At 50.5% G+C, this 19,053-nt stretch overlaps 1 protein-coding gene across 2 annotated transcripts in view; it reads right to left on the bottom strand.

Moving 5' to 3' along the window:
• Nucleotides 1–612: 612 nt before the first annotated feature.
• EHD3 (EH domain containing 3) overlaps nucleotides 613–19,053 on the bottom strand; it is a 37,040-nt gene continuing 18,599 nt past the window's right edge. For both annotated transcript variants that reach the window (XM_032239222.1, XM_032239223.1), the window contains exons 4-6: nucleotides 9,055–9,467; nucleotides 8,225–8,389; nucleotides 613–2,839 (exon numbers count right to left, since the gene is read on the bottom strand). In XM_032239222.1, coding sequence (XP_032095113.1) covers nucleotides 2,312–2,839; nucleotides 8,225–8,389; nucleotides 9,055–9,467 — 1,106 coding nt within the window. In that variant the 3' untranslated portion in view covers nucleotides 613–2,311. The remainder of the gene's footprint in view (nucleotides 2,840–8,224; nucleotides 8,390–9,054; nucleotides 9,468–19,053) is intronic.

Raw genomic sequence — 19,053 nt, 5'->3', positions numbered from 1 at the left:
AGGGCGATGGGAGCTGTGTAAACATGGAATTCCCACATCTCACAGATCCCTCCTGGGTGGAGGAGAAAAGAGAGAAAAGAGGCAGGAAATGTAGAAGGGCAGGAAAGTGGTGCATGTGTTCAAGTGGTGGTGAATAAAGGGGAGAACAGATAGCTCCCTTTCCAGTAAAATAAAAAGACAAGAATTTCACCTACCCCTGCTATTTTCTTCCCATTTCCCTTTCAGCTCAAAGAAAAGTGTGGAGCTGAGAAATGGTCCCTAGCCTGCACTTTGGCACCCAAGGGTTGCCTCCAGAGCAGGTGAAACCTCTGCCTGGTCTTCATCTGCCCTTCATTTCATATGAAAGATAAATGCGTGTTTGCAGAAGGAAGCCCAGAGGCTTGGGGAACATCTTCACTCCACAGAGGCAGGGAGCGGTGGCTCCACCAGCTTCGCCTGGGTTGGTCACTGGGCCCAGGGGAACTCCAGGCCACTGGGAAGCTGGTTGTGGATACTGGCTGTTGGGTGGCCACAGTGAGCCATGCTCAGCTAAAGATTCCACCAGGAACCCCAATTAAGAACCCGGCCCCTCTCCCTCAGCCTCCATTGAACGATGCTCTGTGGCCAAGCAGGTACCAAAGAATAAATGTACTGTATTAACATGAAGACTAATGACAGACGCACTGCAGTAGTAAGCACATCATAGATACATAGAATATTCTCTATATAGTCTGAATATGGATATAAAATAAGTTATACTCATTTTGTTTTCCATCACAGTAGGAGCATAACATACAAAGTGACTGGTTCAGTGGCCATGAAGCAAGCCAGGGGAGAGAACACAGAGAGTGTAGGGCATTGAGCATGGTATGGATTTTCCAAGGACTCTGCAGAGTCCCTGAGGATCCAAGACACCAGACCTCTCAAGTTAGCCTTCTAAGAATTAGCATGAGGTCCCACTTGACAAAAGAGATGGTATGGTAGCTGCATCTAAGCTGGGATGATTCAGACAACTGGGTGGGAGGCAGAGCAGGGACAGGCACGAACAGCACCGAGCAGGCCAGCCCACTCTCCTGCTGGTGCTGTTGGACGTCTGTGAGGCTGGAAATACGGGGCGCAGAGCCAGAAGGCACGGTTTGCTTCTGTGACATGACAGATGGCCAGACTGATGGCCCACCAAATGCTGGCTGGCCCTCCTGCCTTGCCAGCCTGTCCTAGGAGGCTGCAGGGGGCCTGCATGCTTGGCTTGTTCTCCATGGTTCGTCATTGGGTATCAATGCTGGGATTCTGAATACATCATAGTGCAGGGAAGCATCTGAGGGTCTGAGGCTCCAGCTTTGAATCCTCTCTCCATCACATGTGACTTCTGTGAGTCTGAGAAGTTTGCCTAAACCCTTCTGAGACTACTCAGCCTCCTCATCTGCAAAATGGGAAGGCTAATGCATACTTACCTGGGGCATCAGGGAGGGCCACATATAATAACGTATATAAAGTGCCTAACATAGCTCCTGGCACGCAGTGGGGGCTGGGTAAATGTGAGTCAAGTATGAACATCTAAACACCATAGACCAGGTGGAAAGAACATCTAACAAAATCCATGGACTAAAACCACTTTGCCAGGTTTTCAGTGGATTATAGGACAGCTTCCTTGCGCTATGAATTTTTTTCTCTTCTCTCTCCGCCTCTGGGATTCTTTAAAATGAAATACCGGCAGAGTTCAAAACAAGGTTTTGCTGAAGAAGACAGAGGCTTAGATAAGGAAAGAACAGAGTTCCTGGGATGACATCTCTAGAAGATTCTTCCTTTCTCACCTCTCCTCCCTGAGGCTGCCTCCCGGCCCTCAGATCTCCTAGCTCCTGAATGGATTTCTTATTATGAAGCCAAAGCAGGTAGAGGAAGCACAGAAAAAAAAGTGAATTGTCTACTAAATGAAAAGTCTTTTCCATCTGCCCAGAGCCCGGGTGTGGAGGCACTGGGGAATCTGAAGGTGGGTGGGCCATCTGTGGGCAAGTGAATATCCTCAGGTCTCTGAGAGGGGAGTGGATGATGAGAGGGGAGGAGGGATGGAGACTTAGGCTTAGACTCTGGCGCCCGGGAGTGCTCCTTTCCTTCTACTGATCCCGAGAACTTAGAGATGTACCCAAACAAGTATGAGCTGCAAACATGGGCATCATGGTCATCTCTTACCTACAGTGCAATGTCAAGATCTGTGCATGTATGTGTGTGTGTGTGTGTGTGTGTATGCGTGCACGTGCGTGTGTGTGTGTGTGTGTAGTCACTGCTCTCATCTCCTCCTCTAACACCTGCCTGTCTGAATGCCCCTCCACCCCCATCATTCAGCAACTTTCCTCTTGGACGGGGGCAAGAGGTGGGCAGGCAGCTCATTGGGCAGCTCGTGCCCCTCCAGCTTGACTTTGATAAGGTGGTTGGCCAGCGCAAACTCCTCATCATCCAGCATGCCATCCTTGTCAATGTCGGCCAGCTTCCAGATCTTGCCCAGCACGCTGTTGGGCAGCTTGGAGCGCACCATCTCCTTCTTGGCATTAGCGCCTGTGATCTTGCCATCCACTGGTGACAGGGTGTAGAAGATCTCGTCGTACATGGGCTTATCCCTGGCCACCACCCACTCAGCATCGTCAATACCTTCTCCAGCCCCCTCCCCATAGCCATGCCCAAAAGGGCCGTGCAGGGTGCCCTCGAATGCTCCGCCCTTCACCATCTGGATGGGCTGCTGTGACTCCTCCTGGCGCACCAGCACCATGAGTTGAGCAATGTCGTAGGCCAGCATGTCATCCACTACCTCCAGCAGCTTGATCTTCAGCGGCTGGAACTTGCTAAAGTCCTGGGCCTGCAGCTGGTCCTGGGAAGAAGGGGAGAGAAGATGAAGATAGGATACAGTGAGAGGGGAGAGCCCTCCATTTGTCATGTGCCTCCTATGAACACTAGAATGTTCACAACTGATCCCTTTCCACAACGAAAGACGTGTGACTTAGAGGCTCAGCTGATGGACATGACATGGTAATCAAAGGTATAAGAGGGGAGGGGAATGAAGGCCCACTGGGCTGATGATGGGATTTTTCAGGAGGAATTAGAAGAGTTGTAGGGGCTGGGAAGAAAGAGAAATTTAACAAGTATTGGCTTGACCTATTTATTTCAATCCCTTTTAATTTCATTCCAGAGAGGAAAACATACATATCTCTTTAAGTCAGTTTTGGCTATTGAATCTTGTCTCTTGAATGCTGTACTCCCTGATACTAGGTCATATGGGCCTCTACTTTTTTTTTACTTTTATTTTATTTATTATTGCTTTTTTTTTTTTTTTTTGTCACAGAGCCTCACTTTGTTACCCAGGCTGGAGTGCAGTGGCCTGATCTTGGCTCACTGCAACCTCCGCCTCCCAGTTTCAAGCAATTCTCCCACCTCAGCCTACCAAGTAGCTGGGGCTTCAGGCATGCACCACCACATCCAGCTAATTTTTGTATTTTTAGTAGAGATGGGGTTTCACCATGTTGGCCAGGCTGGTCTTGAACTCCTGGCTTCCCAAAGTACTGGGATTACAGGCGTGAGCCACCACACGATGGCCTCTACTTTAATAAGGGTTATGCTGTACTTGAAAATCACCACAAAGGTCTTCACTACATTACCTCATTCAGTCCCCCAATGCCTTCTGAGGTAGGAAAATCACATTCTATCCCCACATAGTGAAAAAACAAAAAAACAAGGCACAGTCTACTAAAACCAAATCATAATTAGAAGCCAAGGTTGTCCCCAAAGTATGGTTCTTAATCAGGATGCTCATTGGAGTTCCCTGAAGAGAGATTTCAAAATACAGTCATGTGCTGCATTACAATATTTCAGTCAATGAGGGATCACACATACGATGAGCGTCCCAGAAGAGAGTCATGGAGCTGGGAAATTCCTATTGTCTAGTGACATTGTACATAACACAACACATTATGTATCTGTGGTGATGCTGGTGTAAATGAACCTATTGTGCTGCCAGTGGTATAAAAGTCTAGCACACACATTTACATGGAGTCCGTAATGCTGGATAATGATAATGACTGTCACTGGTTTATGTCAATATTTACTATACTGTACTTTTCATTGTTTAGAGTGTATTCCTTCTACTTATTTACAAACAAAGTTAACAGTAAAACAACCTCAGGCAGGTTCTTCAGGAGGAATTCCAGAAGAAGACATTGTTATTATAGATGAGAGCTACATGTGTGTTACTGCTTCTCAAGACCTTCCAGTGGGATACGACATGGCGGTGAAGAGAGTGAAACTGATGATCCTGACCCTGTGTAGGCCTAGGCCACTGTGGGTGTTTGCATCTTGGTTTTTAGTACATGAAAAATTAGAAAGTAAAAAATAATGCTTTTTTAATAGAAAAAACTTATAGAATAAGAAAATATTTGTGTATAGATATGCAATGCATGTTTTAAGCCAAGTGTTACTATAAGAGTCAAAAAGTTTCTAAAGTAGAATTGTTAATTTATTACTGAAGAAAGAAAATGTTTCTAAAAATAAATTTAGTGTAGATTAAGTGTACAGTGTTTCTCTCTCTTTTTTTAATTTTTTTTGAGACGGAGTCTCACTCTGTCGCCCAGGCTGGAGTGCAGTGGCACGATCTCAGCTCACTGCAACCTCCGCCTCCCGGGTTCAAGCAATTCTTCTGCCTCAGCCACCCAAGTAACTGGGACTACAGGCACATGCCACCACGCCCAGCTAATTTTTTGTATTTTTAGTAGAGGCGAGTGTGACATGGTAAAAGCCCAAAAAAACTGCAGACCTCAACCATACCTCAGCTTTCTGTTGAAACTGCTCTCTGTAACCCTAATGATGGGCAAGCAGTCCAAACCCATACCATCTTGGCCCCTGCGACTTGTAATAAGTAACTAAGGTCTGTAATTTCCACCCTACCCAGACAACATGTAAACTAACACTTATCTTGACTTCTGTGAACCACTTAAGTAACAATCAGAATGTCCGAAGCCCCTCACCCTCATCTCTGCCCAGGAGGTAATTTACAGAATGTCCAAAGTCCACTGGCCCTTGGAATGTCTGAAGCCCCTCACCCTCACCCCCCGCCCCTCACCCTCACCCCCCGCCCCTCACCCTCATCCCCGAGGTAGTTTACGGGCATAAAAGGTCTTGACACTCTCCTTTTGGGGCCACGGGTTGGAGAGGCGCTAGTCCTCCGTGGCCACCAGCAATAAAGACCCTGCAGTTTGATATACTTTTGTCTTGGTGTTGACTTTCTGTGCTCGCACCAGTACAACAGTGAGGTTTCACCGTGTTAGACAGGATGGTCTCGATCTCCTGACCTCGTGATCTGCCTGCCTTGGCCTCCCAAAGTGCTGGGATTACTTTGGTATGAGGTATGAGCCACGGAGCCCGGCCAGTATAGTGTTTCTAAAATCTACAGCAGTGTACAGTGATATGCTAGGCCTTCACACTCACTCACCCTCACTCACTGGCTCACCCAGAGCAACTTCCAGTCCTGCAAGCTCCATTCATGGTAAGTGCCCTCTACAGGTATACCATTGTTTATCTTTTATATGGTTTTCTTACTGTATCTTTTCTATGCTTAGATACACAAATACATTGAGTTACAACTGCCTGTAGCATTCAGTACAGTCACATGCTAGGTTTGTGGCCTAGAAGCAATAGGTCATCATACCATATAGCCTAGGTGTTTGGTAGGCTCTACTATCCAGGTGTATATACATTCTATGGTGTTCACACAGAAACGACAAAATCACCTCACAATGCACTGCTGAGGACCCGTCCCTGTCATTAACAAGGCATGACTGCCCTCAGGGGTTTGACACAGTAGGGCACAGGCAGGCAGGCAGATTTTGGAAGAGCTCCCTTTGCCTTCACATGACTACCCACACCACACCATAAAAGAAATATGTTCTACTTTTCAGGTTTCTGCAATTTTGAAAGGTTCAATTTTGAAAGGTTCAGAGTCTAGAACAGCAACTTCTCCATGGCCTCTAGAGGGTGACAAGGTAAGAGCTTTCTGCTCCTGCCCTAGCTTTGGCCACAGAACTCTCCAGAGGCTGAGAAGGGGCCAGTATGCAGGGGTGAAGCACAGCTAGTTTGCTGCAGAAAAATGCAGAAAACACCCACAGCTTTCTAGGGCAGGTGTTCGCCTGAGTACCTCTCACCTCCCTCCTAGGGTGGGGCTGAGCCACAGAGGCCTGAGGGCTGAAGGCCTCCTGGAGAAGGAGCAGACAGAGCCCTATTTCCCACTCCTCAGGGCATCATGTCCCAAGGTCCTCCCACCTCTCATTCCTCCTGTCTCTCCCAGCCTGCTCACATCTAGGTGTGTTTGGTGGGCTCCCATGCAGGGGTCCCAGTATCTCCTAGGGGGCATGATGGGCAGGTACTCCCATCACCGTACACAGACACCCACACAGGACAGCTATTTACACTGTGGATTCAGCATACTGAAGCACAGAACAGAATATCAAACTGGCAAGCAAATGAGGCGAGAATTTTTATGTTTTGAAAGGATTTCTCACATTTAAAAAGGGGTCTTAGGGTACCTTTCAAATGTTATCTTCCCAAATGTTTGTTTACAGATCATTAAATTCTTAACAAAAGGAGAAGCGAAGAGCTGAAGTGTTCCAAGTCAAGGACCGGGAAATCCTCAACACAAAAGCAATGCTGGTTAGTGAATGGCTCGAGGTAGGTGGTTATAGGAATGAATGGATACATAATACTTGGAATATGTATTTTTTTCTTTTTCTTTTGAAAGATAGGAAACTAAAAATACCTATTTAGGACTATAGTGATGTCATGAAAACCCTAGATTTAAACTGAGAAACTGATTCTCAAGCTAAAGATCGACACAAGAGCAACAGCATCTATTAAGTCCTTCTATGGCTGCTATTTTTTAACTTTTCTAATTCCCTAATTCTTTTGTTTTTTAGTTTTTGAGATGGAGTCTTGCTCTGTCGCCCAGGCTGAAGTGCAGTGGCACAGTCTTGTGTATATCCATTCTATGGTGTATATAAATAGGCTCAGTCCAGCCTCTGCCTCCTGGGCTCAAGTGATTCTTGTGCCTCAGCCTCCCAAGTAGCTGGGATTACAGGTGCTTGCCACCATACCCAGTTAACTCTTTTGCATTTTTAGTAGAAGTTTTGCCATGTTGGCCAGGCTGGTCTAGAACTCCTGACCTCAGGTGAGCTGCCTGTCTCAGCCTCCCAAAGTGCTGGGATTACAGGCATGAGCCACTGTGCCCGGCCTCTAATTCCCTCATTTCTAGAATCATAAGAAGTTGATAAGAAGTTGAGAAGATAACATTTGAAAGGAACCCTAAGACCCCTTTTTTAACTTATCAACTAAAAACTAAAATCATAAGAAGCACCTACAGAGGGTAGATGCTTTGTGCTAGCGCCCAGCTCCCCCTGCCCACCCAGTGATGGCTACTGTGTATTAAGGGTGTAGTTTGTGTTTGGCTTTATGCTAAGGGCTTTGGAAATATTATCTCACTGGTGCTCACAACACCTGTGTATGAGGTGATTTTGTAGCTTCAGTTTACAGATGGGGAGATGAAGGCTCAGAGAGGATCCAGTCAATGTGGTATGGTGGTTTCCTGTTTGGACCTTGGGCACAGCTCCTGGCTTTTCTTCTTGTGGTCTATGTGACTGCTACACTCAGAAAACACTGAGACCTCAGTTTCTTCTGTAAAACGGTAGAGGACAAATGCCTCCCTCTGAGGAGTGCTTTGGGGAAAACCACAAGAAACCATATGTGATGGTCACTGGCCCAAGATAGGCACCTGCAATATGACCCAAAGATGAGCACCCGTGTGCACTTCTGCCTCCCTGAAGCTTGTTTCTCAAATTGCTCATAAGGTGGACCTCGGATGTAAACTCAGGCACTTTAAGAGCCTGGAGAACCTTGGTCAGGTGGCCCATCCCATTGCACCAGAGATGGTGGGATGTCAAGCCGGTGGTGGCCGTGACTAGAGAAGGTCATCAACTGGAGGTGTCAGACCCCCAACATCATCTAACACACCTGCACCCATTGGGGCGGTGGGCTCCGTGTCTCTCCCCTGTTGGGCCAGTGACCGCCCAACAGAGAGCAGATCCAGGGCCACCGCCTTGCCTGATGATTCTGAGCTGGATTCTCCCCAGGGGCTCCAAGGGTGGCCTCCTCCATACTCAGGCTGCTCAGCCAGCTCTCAGACACTGTCCCTGGTTTTAGAACCCCCAACCCTCGCTACCTGCATCCTCTTCAGGTTGGGGAAGTCCCCAGGTGATATCTGGTGCTCCCGCTCAATGCGGCCATAGATCTCAGCCAGGTTGTTCACCAGCTCCTTCTTCTTGTTGTCCTTCCCAAACACCGAGGGCATCTCCTTCTTCAGAGAGCTGATGATGTAGGCGTGGACCTGACAAACAGGGCCAGAGAGAAGCCTTCACATCAAGACCCTGGACGTTCCCTTCCTTCTAGGATGGCTCCCACCCCATTGCTAACCCTACATCCCTCCTGCCTCCCCCTGCTCCTACTTCTGAAATTCTTTCTACCTCTACTACCCTCATGCCCCCACATTGCTTGGAGGGCTGGGCTGTTTTTCTATGTTACATGGGCAAGGTGAGGTTGTGGGGAGCTACGGAAAAGTCAGGATGAGGTAGTCATGTTACTGCTGCTGCTGCTGCTGCTAAAGACAATACTAACAGCTGACATTTGCTGAGCATCTCCAAAGCTGTCAGGCGCTGTGATGATGGCTTTGAGACTCTTTATTTCACTTTATCCTCCAACAACCCCTTCATTTTACAGATGCAGACAGAGGCATAGAGAGACTATCAGCCTTGCCAAGGCTGGGAATCCCACAGACAGTAAATAGTGGAGTCTGTTCCCATCTGGCCCTCTGATCCCAGAGCCTGTAACCGTGGCCCCCACACTATCCTGCCCCTTGGTGCCACACACATGACAAGGTGGCTGCAGGACATTCTCCAGCCCAGCTATTGGAGGTAGCAACCCTCAGCTCCTGCAGCTGACCCCCAAACTCTTGGCCCCTGCCCAAGCTGCCCACCTTCCAGGGGGCTGCCTCACCTTGGCCAGCCTGGCTCTCTTGATGAGGTCATTGAGCTTGCGCAGGGCAGCATTTCGGGGCAGACTCTGGATGTCCCTGAACAGGTCCTGTTCCTCAGCCTCGAAGAGCTTCCGATTGTCAGGGATGAGGAGGGGGTGGGACCAGAAGGAGCCGATGTAGACCCGGATCACCTCTGGGGTGTTTACGATCTTCCCCAAGGACCACATGAGGGCCCCGTACACCCGCATCAGCTGCTGCGTCTCGATCTGGTCAGCTTTGTTCAGCACCACCCGCATCTTGTCCTCGTGGTTCTTGAGGGCCTTGATGACTTCTGAGAACTCATCAGAGATGTCCAGTTTGTGGGCATCGAAGAGCAGAATGATGCGGTCAACCCGCTCGGCAAACCACTCAAGGACAGCTGCAAAGTCATACCCTGCCGGCAGAGGGACAGTCAGGGGCTGGGGCCGCTGGGGTGTAGGGCAGGGGTTTGGAGAAGCAGTCAGGTGCAGTAGAAATAACACAGTCTTGGGAGTGAGATCTGAATTTAAATCCTGGCTCCTCCACATTTTGACTGTTTGGATTTGAGCAAATTACTCAATGTCTCAGTATTTTTTCATCTAAAAATACTATTAAATACTAAAATAATAGGAATACCTAATTGATAGAATTATGAAGATTAAATAATCCAAAAATCCAGCACTTAGTAGATTGTCAGTAAATGCTAGTTCCTTTTTTTTTGTTCCTGTCGCCCAGGCTGGAATGCAGTGGCACCATCTCTGCTAGCTACAACCTCTGCCTCCCAGGTTCAAGCAATTTTCTTGCCTCAGCCTCCAGGGTAACTGGGATTACAGGAATGTGCCACCACGCCCAGCTAATTTTTGTATTTTTAGTAGAGACAAGGTTTCGCCATGGTAGCCAAGCTGAGTCTTGAACTCCTGACCTCAGGTGATCCGCCTGCCTTGGCCTCCCAAAGTGCTGGGATTACAGGAATGAGCCACCACCCCCGGCTAGCCACTACACCTGGCCTAGTTACTCTTATTAACATCATTATATCCATAAGACACGCCACTATCCAGCTCTCCTATCCATGCTTACTGTATTTAGCAGCCTGCTGCAAAAGGAAGTCTGGACACCTAACCTGATACAAAAACTCAGAAATCCTTTGTAATGTCTGAAAACAATGAAAGAGTAAAAGGTAGATACTGATGATGGTTCAGACCATGCCCATCACTGGTCTGGAATAAATCTGCAATTCTTTTTATAAAAACACACAATTTGTTCTTACGCAGGCTCTTTCCTTTGTAATCAGCTGCAGCACAGAATTCCCAACTCTTGAAACCACAAGGGGTTTCTTCCTTAGGATGTGACTGGGACTCTGGTCACCCACAGCCTGGTTGTTGAGCACTAAGCTGCTTTAGGTCAGGCTGGTTACAGGAGCCCCACAGAAGCTGTTATACTCAATCCCAAGTAGCTGTGGATCCAGGATGGGCTGAAGCGGGAGGGCAGACCAACAGTCTATACATTCCTGACACCCAGAGCCCCAGTAGGTCTTAACTCTGTGTCTCAGGCTCCTCTGACATAAAATAGGAAGACAAGAGCTAAGGAAGTGGGGCTCAGTCAAGTGACTTGTGGAAGTGCACACAGCCCATGAGCAGCAGCAGTGGCATGAGGATGGAGGTGGCAGGCTTTCCCGCTCAGAGTCTAAGCAGGGTTCTCAGCCTCCCCTGCTGCCACTGCCCCATGGCATAACTCTGGCACCGAGGTAGGAGCCCTTTCTTGGGGTCTAATGTGATCAACCACCCTGGCTCCCCGTAGCACAAGGGTTCCAAGGGGACACTCACTGGGGACCCAAAGCTCATGGCCACCATTGAATGGGAAACCAAATCATTAGGGAAAAGCCTGCCCTGCCTCACAGAGGGAGACTGGAGACCAGGCAAGATCATCAGGCAACTGTCTTATGACTGAATCAGACTTAAGAAGCTCAGATTGTCTGTAATGGGGGTCCTAACTTAGCCTGCATCAGAATCCCCCACAGAACTTGTTAAAACCTAGATGGTTGGACTCTATTCCCAAAGTTTCTGTTTCAGTAGGTCTGACGCAGAGCATTTCTAACAAGCTCCCAGGAGATTCTGAGGCTGTCGGTCAAGGACCACACTTTGAATACCACTGGTCCATAAAAAGAACAAAAGCTAACACTTCCATAGCGTTCAAAAGGTGTGCAGCACTGACCTAAGTACTTCATAATCATTAATTCCTTTAATCCTCATGAAGACCCTATGCAGTGTCATTAGACACTAATGTCAGCCCCACTTCTCTGAGGAGTAACCAGAGATACAAACAGATAAAGTAACTTGTCTAAGGTTCCCCAGCTGGTATGCAATGGGCTGGGACTCGAGTCCAGGAAGGTGGCCCTGGAGTCAGTGCAATGGATCACTGCACTGAGCTGGCTTTCAAAGGCTGTCACATCAGACTAAGCTGCAGGCATCGATGAGGAGGAGTCAAGGGAACTAAGTTTAAGAAGCGTTTCCCTTACCCTGTGGCATCTAGTGAACCCAGTGGTGTACATATTTAGGACATGTGGAGGCACTGTCACAGGGGCTAAGAGAATGGGATCAGCACGGATGGGAAAAGTCGCTGCCCTAAAGCTTCCTGGAGGACCCCTTTAACGTTTGTCCAGTGGCTGTAAGAGAATTCCAACGAACAAAGGATGGTAAAACCTTCCTCTGCTTACCCAGATACTGGTACTATCCATTTTAAACTCCTCTGTCTTTGGTAAATGAAGTGCTTCAAAGTATTTCCATTCCCAGGTGATTTTCTCCAAGATCTATCAGCTGCTCAACTAATATACATCTCAACGAACACACGAGTCTTCTTCCCCTGCTCTTGAGGGGTAGACACATGAGGCTACGACGAGCTTAGCAATCAATGGTCCAACTCCCTGATTTACAGATAGGGAAACTGAAGCTCAGGAAAGGGCAGAGCTGGCCCAGTGTCTCCAGGTACCACCCTGAGGACAGTCCCTGTTTGGTGTGTCATGGAGGACCTGGTGTGAACTAGATTTTTCTTTCTCATTTGAAGACAGGTGCTTTGTCTGGGCTCAGGGGCAAGGCCCAGGAAAGTGCTTCAGAGGCTGCTCTGCCTGGGAGATGTTCACACAAACTCTATGAGGTTAAGTGACTCAGCAAAGACCACCCGTGGGACACAACCCCTAGCTCTCCAACTCCAAGTTCGGTGCTTTCTGCGGATGGCAAGCTGTTCATTCATGACCTCATTTCACCCTCATAACACCCTCTGAGATAGGCAGCATGAGGAGTATCATTCTCACCTCCAGGGGAGGAAACTGAGGTTCAAAGAGGAGAGGGCCAAACAGCTGGCAAGTGGTGAGGCCAGACGACCCAGCTGTCAGCCATCCAGCTGTTCTGCACCTGGCCACTTCCTGCCTCCCTCCCTCCCTGGTACGCAGGCCCAGCCAGTCCTCACTGGAGCGTGGGAGGCCTAAACACTCCCACTCCAGGTGAAGCCTGCAGCCCGTACTCCTCCCCTCCTTCCCTCCATCCCTCCATCCCTCCATCCCTCCATCCCTCCATCCCTCCTCCTCTCCCCAGGGACGGCTCCAGACGATTTTTAACTTCCCTTTGGCACAGCCCATGGCAAGGCTGCTGTCACCTCCCAAAGGCAGTCCCTCAGAGCTGTGGGTGGAGAGAGGCCGGAGGGCTAAGAAAATCAGGGCAGCCTGAGCCCCCTACCTCAACCCCCGCCTCCACAAACAGCTCACATCAGGAGCGCAGCAGGGCCCTCCACAACTCTCTGCCAGGCCCCTGGCCTTCTGCTGCTCTTCATTTCCCAATCTGGATTTTAGCTGCAGTGGGGCAGGCCCCCAGGAGGGCTGCTGGGAGGATAAGACTGAGCTACAGCTCTCTCTCACCTGTCTAGCAAATCTCAGCCCCATGCCTTGGCTCAATGGCTCAGAACAGGCTAAGGCAGCCAGGGCGGCCAGCATTGAGCCCTATGCTGATAAGGTAATGGAGGTTTATAGAGGGTCAGAGAAAGGCCCAAGGCCATGCAATGCTGAGGGTCAGAGCCAAGACCTGAATTCCAAACTCAACTCTTGCACTGTAGCCATGCCTCCATCACGCTGGGGAACACAAAGGCACCAGAGAAGCTGCAGAGAAGAGAAGAGGCTCTGTCCCTGCAATCCTGCGGCAATCCCTGATGACGCCAGTGATGTAAGAGGAGGCTGTGTCTGCAAAGGTTGAGGGTCAGCAATATGTCGGTGCTGCCAGAACAGGATAGACCCCTGGCCGTCCCTGTCCCTGCCCCCGGTGGTCTTGAAGCATCATGCATGCTCCTGTTCTGCCGCTCAGCCCACTGAAATCGTCGCTGCACTGGGAGCTGGGCAGGACAGGGGTAGCACCTCATTCTTCTGGGCTTCCCCTGCACCCAGCACAGTGCGTGGCACATAGCAGATGCACTATCAGTATTTGCTGAATGGAACATGGGATCCTTGTTACACATTTTGCATCTGGGAGACAGTAAATGAGTAATCTCTGGGCCTCAGTTTTATGGTCGAAGAACCGGCGACTCAGTCATAGGGTTACTGTGAGGATCAAACCAAATCAGAGGATGCAGGTGAAACCACTGAGCTGTGATCTTGACTGTTCTGATTGCCCTGCTGTTTTTTTTTTTATAAAGTGCTCCTTCTAAGCACTAGTTCTATGAGATGGGACATGCTCGGAAGGGGTCACCAGAGGAGCACTGGCCTGGGGGAGCCCACCTCTCATTTCTGCTTAGCCACTAATGGACTGTGTGTCCTCGGGCATGCAGCCTCCCCTCTCTCCTCCTCGCTGTCTTTCCTCATCAAACCAGGGGATTGGGCTGGACAACCTCTGAGCTTCCTTTCTCTGTTGACAATTCTCTGCATCTGAAACCAGAGGTGTGAGGGTCGGGAGTACAGGGGGATGGATGGAGATTAGGCAAAGAAACTTTGCAGGCCCAACGAGAGAACGAGGCTGCAGGCTGCTGTCTTACAGGCCTCGGAGATGCCTGGGTGAAGTCCTTCTCTGCCTCAGGACAGGCCAAGGGCTTCCAGGAACTGTTTCTATGATTTTATAAGCAGAGGCCTCCTCCTCACTCTGGCAAGCTGCTATTAAACTACAGACTCAGTAATGCCAGTAGCTTCCGGCCAGGTGCGGCTAGGAAGACCATGACCATCAAGCAATGACTCCATGGGTTCCTCTGAAGCTCAGCCTCCCTGCTCCTGGCTACCCCTGAGCCTGTGTCACCTGCAGGACCGAAATTTCATTCTTTACTTGGCTTGGACTTCGGTGTAGATCTAGGAATGGGGGTATCTCAAAGATATAGACTGGATCCAGTAAGAAAAAGGGTATGGTATAGGATTAGCTTTTCATTTATTTGTCAAATCTGAACCTCAGTTTTCTGAGCTGCAAAATGGGGATAACAAATGACTGAAAGAGGAGTCTGTGGTAGAGCTGTGGCAGCAGATCTGACGGCAGAGACTCTGCCTCGGCAGCTGCAGTGAGCGGCATCACCAGTGGCAGGCCCCCTTTCCCTCTCTGGTTCCAGCAGTGGCTCTGAGACCCACAGCAGTAGCTCTTGAGCACCCGCGGCAGCCCAAGGGTTCCTGAAATATGGATCAGTGAGTGGGGGGAGATTCAAGCCCCAGGAGGCAGAGCAGAAAAGCTGCCTTTCTGGACATCATGGCATGAGTCTGCTGGCTCTAAGAGGTCTAGTCAACCGGCTGTGGGCCTGGAGACGGGGCAGCCTGCAGGGATCTGTGGTCCTCTGCAACCCTAGGCTCCAGAGGACTGGAAAGAAAGCACTCCGAAGTAATGCCACACAGGAGGAAATCAATCAGACAAACACAGTAAGCACAGCCACTCCTTCATCACCCACCAGCTTCCTCGTGGTCTGAAAGCAGTGCCTGGGCCCTGACAGGGCAGCAAGCTTCTTTGCATTTCCAGCCACACGACCTCATTTACTCTTCATAATCCTCCATATTCCAGGAGGTAAGTAGGGCATACACATCTTACAGGACAGGGAATGGGGACACAAAGAGATTAAGGGGCTCGCCCCAGCTCACACAGCCAGCCGGTGGCCAACTGAGGCCTGGAACCCAGCTCCTTGACTCGCAGCCCACGTTCTCTTTCTATAACAGCTCACAGCCATGTGAGCCTGAAGTTGGAGGCCAAGCCCTCAAACCAGGCACTTACTTGCAGTGGGTACATACAAAAGCCCATCGCTCCTTCTCAAAAGTCTCCGTCAAGATTTAAAGACATTTGAGCAAAAGAGGAATAACAAGGCATCAATGTCCAAAATGTAGGAAGAGTTTGGCTGACAATGGGGAACAAATGCCACATTAGACGCTTCCAAGAAGTAACGGCAAAGAGCGGCCCGAGCAGATGGTCGGCAAGGCCTGTTGAAGGGTGTCAGGACTCAGCTGCTCTGCCCAGGCATGGGAGTGCCCACACGGGGATGCATGTCCCAGCACATAATCTGGGAAGACCCAGAGGCCCCTAAGTACAGGCTCTGCTCCAGAGAGAGTCCCCCAGATGGGCTAGGAATGTGAGGCTGCAAGGATCAGCCCAGAACTGCCAAGGTCTGAGCCCTAAAGCCCCCTAGAAGAAGCTTGGAGATGAGAGGTTTGCGCTCATTCCTACCCTCTGCGCTCTTCCTGGGTAGGTGATGATAGTGTGCTGAGAAGCCATGGGACTTGGAATAGGAAGACCAGAGTTCTCACTGCAGATGTGAGACCTGGGCAAGTTTTCAACCTGCTCTGGCCCTGCTGAGCTCACCTGTACAGGAAGGGGCCTGTGGGGAGGAGCTTCCAGCTGTGCAGTCTGTGGTGTCAGCACAAAGCCCTGGCCTGCTTTCCTAAGGTGGTGCCTGTGGGGATTTCTAGCTGGGAAGCAGCCAGGAAATGTGGTTCCTAAGCTGAGGACACTCAGCCTTCTGGAGCCCTCCCACTTCTGCCGCATCCTCACTTCTTCCCAGTAATGAGCCTGGCCGGGGCACATCCTGCCACTTCCAGGAACCGCCTCCCTGCCTGCCTCCCCTGCCCACCCCAACACATCTGCATCCAGAGACACGTGCTGCCCCAGGACCTCCCAGAATCAGCTTCCCCAGGAAGAAGCACCCCACCCTTCTTCCCACCAGACACATCACCCCCACCAGGCTCAGTAGAGGGGCAATACCCTGAGCAAGGAGGACACTTTGCTGCCTTCTAGCCTGGGTCCCCAGTGCTCCTTCCTGCGAAGCCTGAGATCTTGGAGCCCCTGGAAGCAGCTCACTTTGCAGAACAGGCAGTCTAACGTGGCCCATTGGGGCCTTTGTGCTGACTTGATAACATTGCCCCTTTTTTTCTGGTGAGACACAGCCCTGCGCCAGGTATGAGGCCCAGTGCAGGACATAGTTGGCAGGATTATTCCAGGGAGCAAGGGTGTCCAGTCCTGCCCTGCGCTGGCTGGAGGAAGGTGAGAAGCACCCAGTCTGCTCTGTGGCCAAACCCAGAGCTCTTGGAGCCCCAGGCAAGAAGCCATGATGAAGCAAGTTTGGTTCTCAGCACACATTTGTGTAGTGGGGGAGGGAGGGCTGTGGGGAAGAGGGGAGTTGTGTATATGTGCGGGATATGTGTGGGGAGTCTGTGTGCATATGTGGGTGTGGGTGTGTGTGTAAAAGGAGGTATGGGTGGGGGAGGGTCTATGTGTGTCAGTTTAAACCGGAACTATGTGTTCTAAGGCCAATTGTGGGAAAGAAAGGCACCCTGGAAACTCTCCTTGTTTGGGGTCCTACAGATAACTGAGGGCATCTGATGCCCTCCGCCCAACTTTCCTGGTCTCCTCAGGGTGCTGAGGTCAGCACTGCACCAGGCACCAGCAGCCCAGCTCCTAGCTCTTGATTTTAATGCAGGCTGCTTTTGCCAGCAGCTGCATTTACACTCTGGACTCAAGAAAGCAGAAAACAAACTGGCTTGCAAAGCCACTCCTAGGGCCATCACTTCTCCCAGAAGTATGGGGACCTGGGGATTAGTTATTGTGGGGTGAGAGGGGTTAGGAAGTGCAGGCAAGAATGCCAAGAACTTAATTTGCATAAGGCATTCACTGAGGTCCAACAGACAAAGGCAGGAGAGAGGTAGATAAATAGGAAAAGAATGAAATAGGATAGGAACTGAGGAAGGCAGGAGTCCCTGGGAACCAGTCTGCCACATACAGCTGCACAGGTTGTGCACTGCTTGGAAGGAAGGGCTTGGAACTGCTGGGGATCTCTGGGAAGCAGCTAGAACTCTGGTCTGAATGGACCTAGGTAGGTGACCATCTGCATGTGCCTTCACCCTCTGTGCTCTGTGGCTCCAGCTGGGACACAGTTCCATCCTGCCCATGTCTGTGCCATCATAGTGGGGCCCAGAATCCTTTGCACAGACATTCACAGAGATTACTCTGGGATTGTATAATGGGTGATGCCAACTGACAGATAAGGATGGAGGAAGGTTGCTCATGGCGATCCAGACCCAGGGCTATGGCCTGTGTTTTCATATGGTCTATGGACCTCACAAGAAGGCTGTGTGATGCATATCATTACCCCTTGCTACACATGGGGACACTGAAAATGTGACCTATTGAGACACACAGAGGTTCTAAAGCCCAGAGCTCTGAACTCCTAGTACAGTGTCCTTGGAAACCTCAGAGGCTGGAGTCCTCTCTGGACCTGCTGGTCAGGCTGCAGTGGCCTTCTGGGTACACATGTGCACGGCCCCCAGGGACATAACCCTGGGAAGAGGTGGCTTTCCCCAGCCTTCCTGAAGGAGTCCTGAGCTGCCTGAGTAAAACAGCAAATCCCTTTTAGGCCTAAATGCAGAGTGAACCCCAGAGATGAACCACTTAAGGGTGGGAATGGGTGGGTTAGGAGAAGAGGGGTGCTCAGGGAAACAAACCAATGCAAGACAGGGGAATCACCTGCGCTGCCCTACACAGGGCGCTGAGCAGGGAGCCAGGCGCTACAGCGCACATCGGCTGGAAGGAAGGAGGGTCAGACATCCCTGTTTCCCAGGCCATGGATTCCTGCTCCTTCTCACCTCCACAATACAGCAGAGACAGGGAGCCAGGGAACAAAGTCTCCCAACATTCCCTTCCCAGGGAACGCTGTGATGTCCTAGAACTCACAGGCCACCAATTACAGGAATTGCTAACACAGTTTCTCAAGTCCCTCCTGACTCAGCTGCTTCATTTCCCCTCTTCTTCCCAGTCTTACCTCCTAAGCAAAGCAAGAGGTGGTGAGGAGAGAGAGCAGGGCTTTCCTGCTCAGGATGTTCAGCCTCCTTCTCCCTCCCACCTGCTACAGGATGAGGACTCCAGGCTGTGTTTTCCCCGGAGGGCTGATGGGTTAACCCGGCCCTTGAGCAAGCTGCTGGCCTGGAGGGCCCCTCTTCCCTCTCCACTCCTGGCCAGGACAGGCTTGGCAGCTCACACACAGACGTAGTGTAGCCCCAAAGAGCCAAGCCTGGCCCTGTACCACACACCTGGCCTCATCAGAAGAGAGCTGCTCTCTGCAGAGAGGACACCAAGGCAGCTCACAGGGGCACTGAACAGAAGCTCAGGTCTGGTGCTAGTGGACTGCACCTGGGCCCAGGGTCTGGACCACTTGGGCCTCATCAATACACAGCTGTGGGAGCACTTGCCTGTCACACCATGAGGTTGTGACTTCTCCTCTGAGCGGTCTAGTCTGAGCAGTGCTGGCCTGGGCAGGCCATGCTCTTGCAGAAAGAGCAGAGGTTTCTGGGCCCCACTGTGGTGGCACAGACACGGGCAGGATGGAACTGTGTCCCAGCTGGAGCCACAGAGCACAGAGGGTGAAGGCACATGCAGATGGTCACCTACGTAGGTCCATTCAGACAAGAGTTCTAGCTGCTTCCCAGAGATCCCCAGCAGTTCCAAGCCCTCCCTTAACCACAGGCTGACTTCCAAGTGCTGATGTCACTCCAGCCCCAGCAACTAGTTCTAATATTG

Source organism: Sapajus apella, unplaced genomic scaffold, assembly GCF_009761245.1.
Source record: "Sapajus apella isolate SASKATOON/1434 unplaced genomic scaffold, GSC_monkey_1.0 scaffold44, whole genome shotgun sequence".
NCBI classification, from domain to species: Eukaryota; Metazoa; Chordata; class Mammalia; order Primates; family Cebidae; genus Sapajus; species Sapajus apella.
Note: the sequence above shows the minus strand (reverse complement) of the source record. Positions and strands in the feature narration are given on the sequence as shown.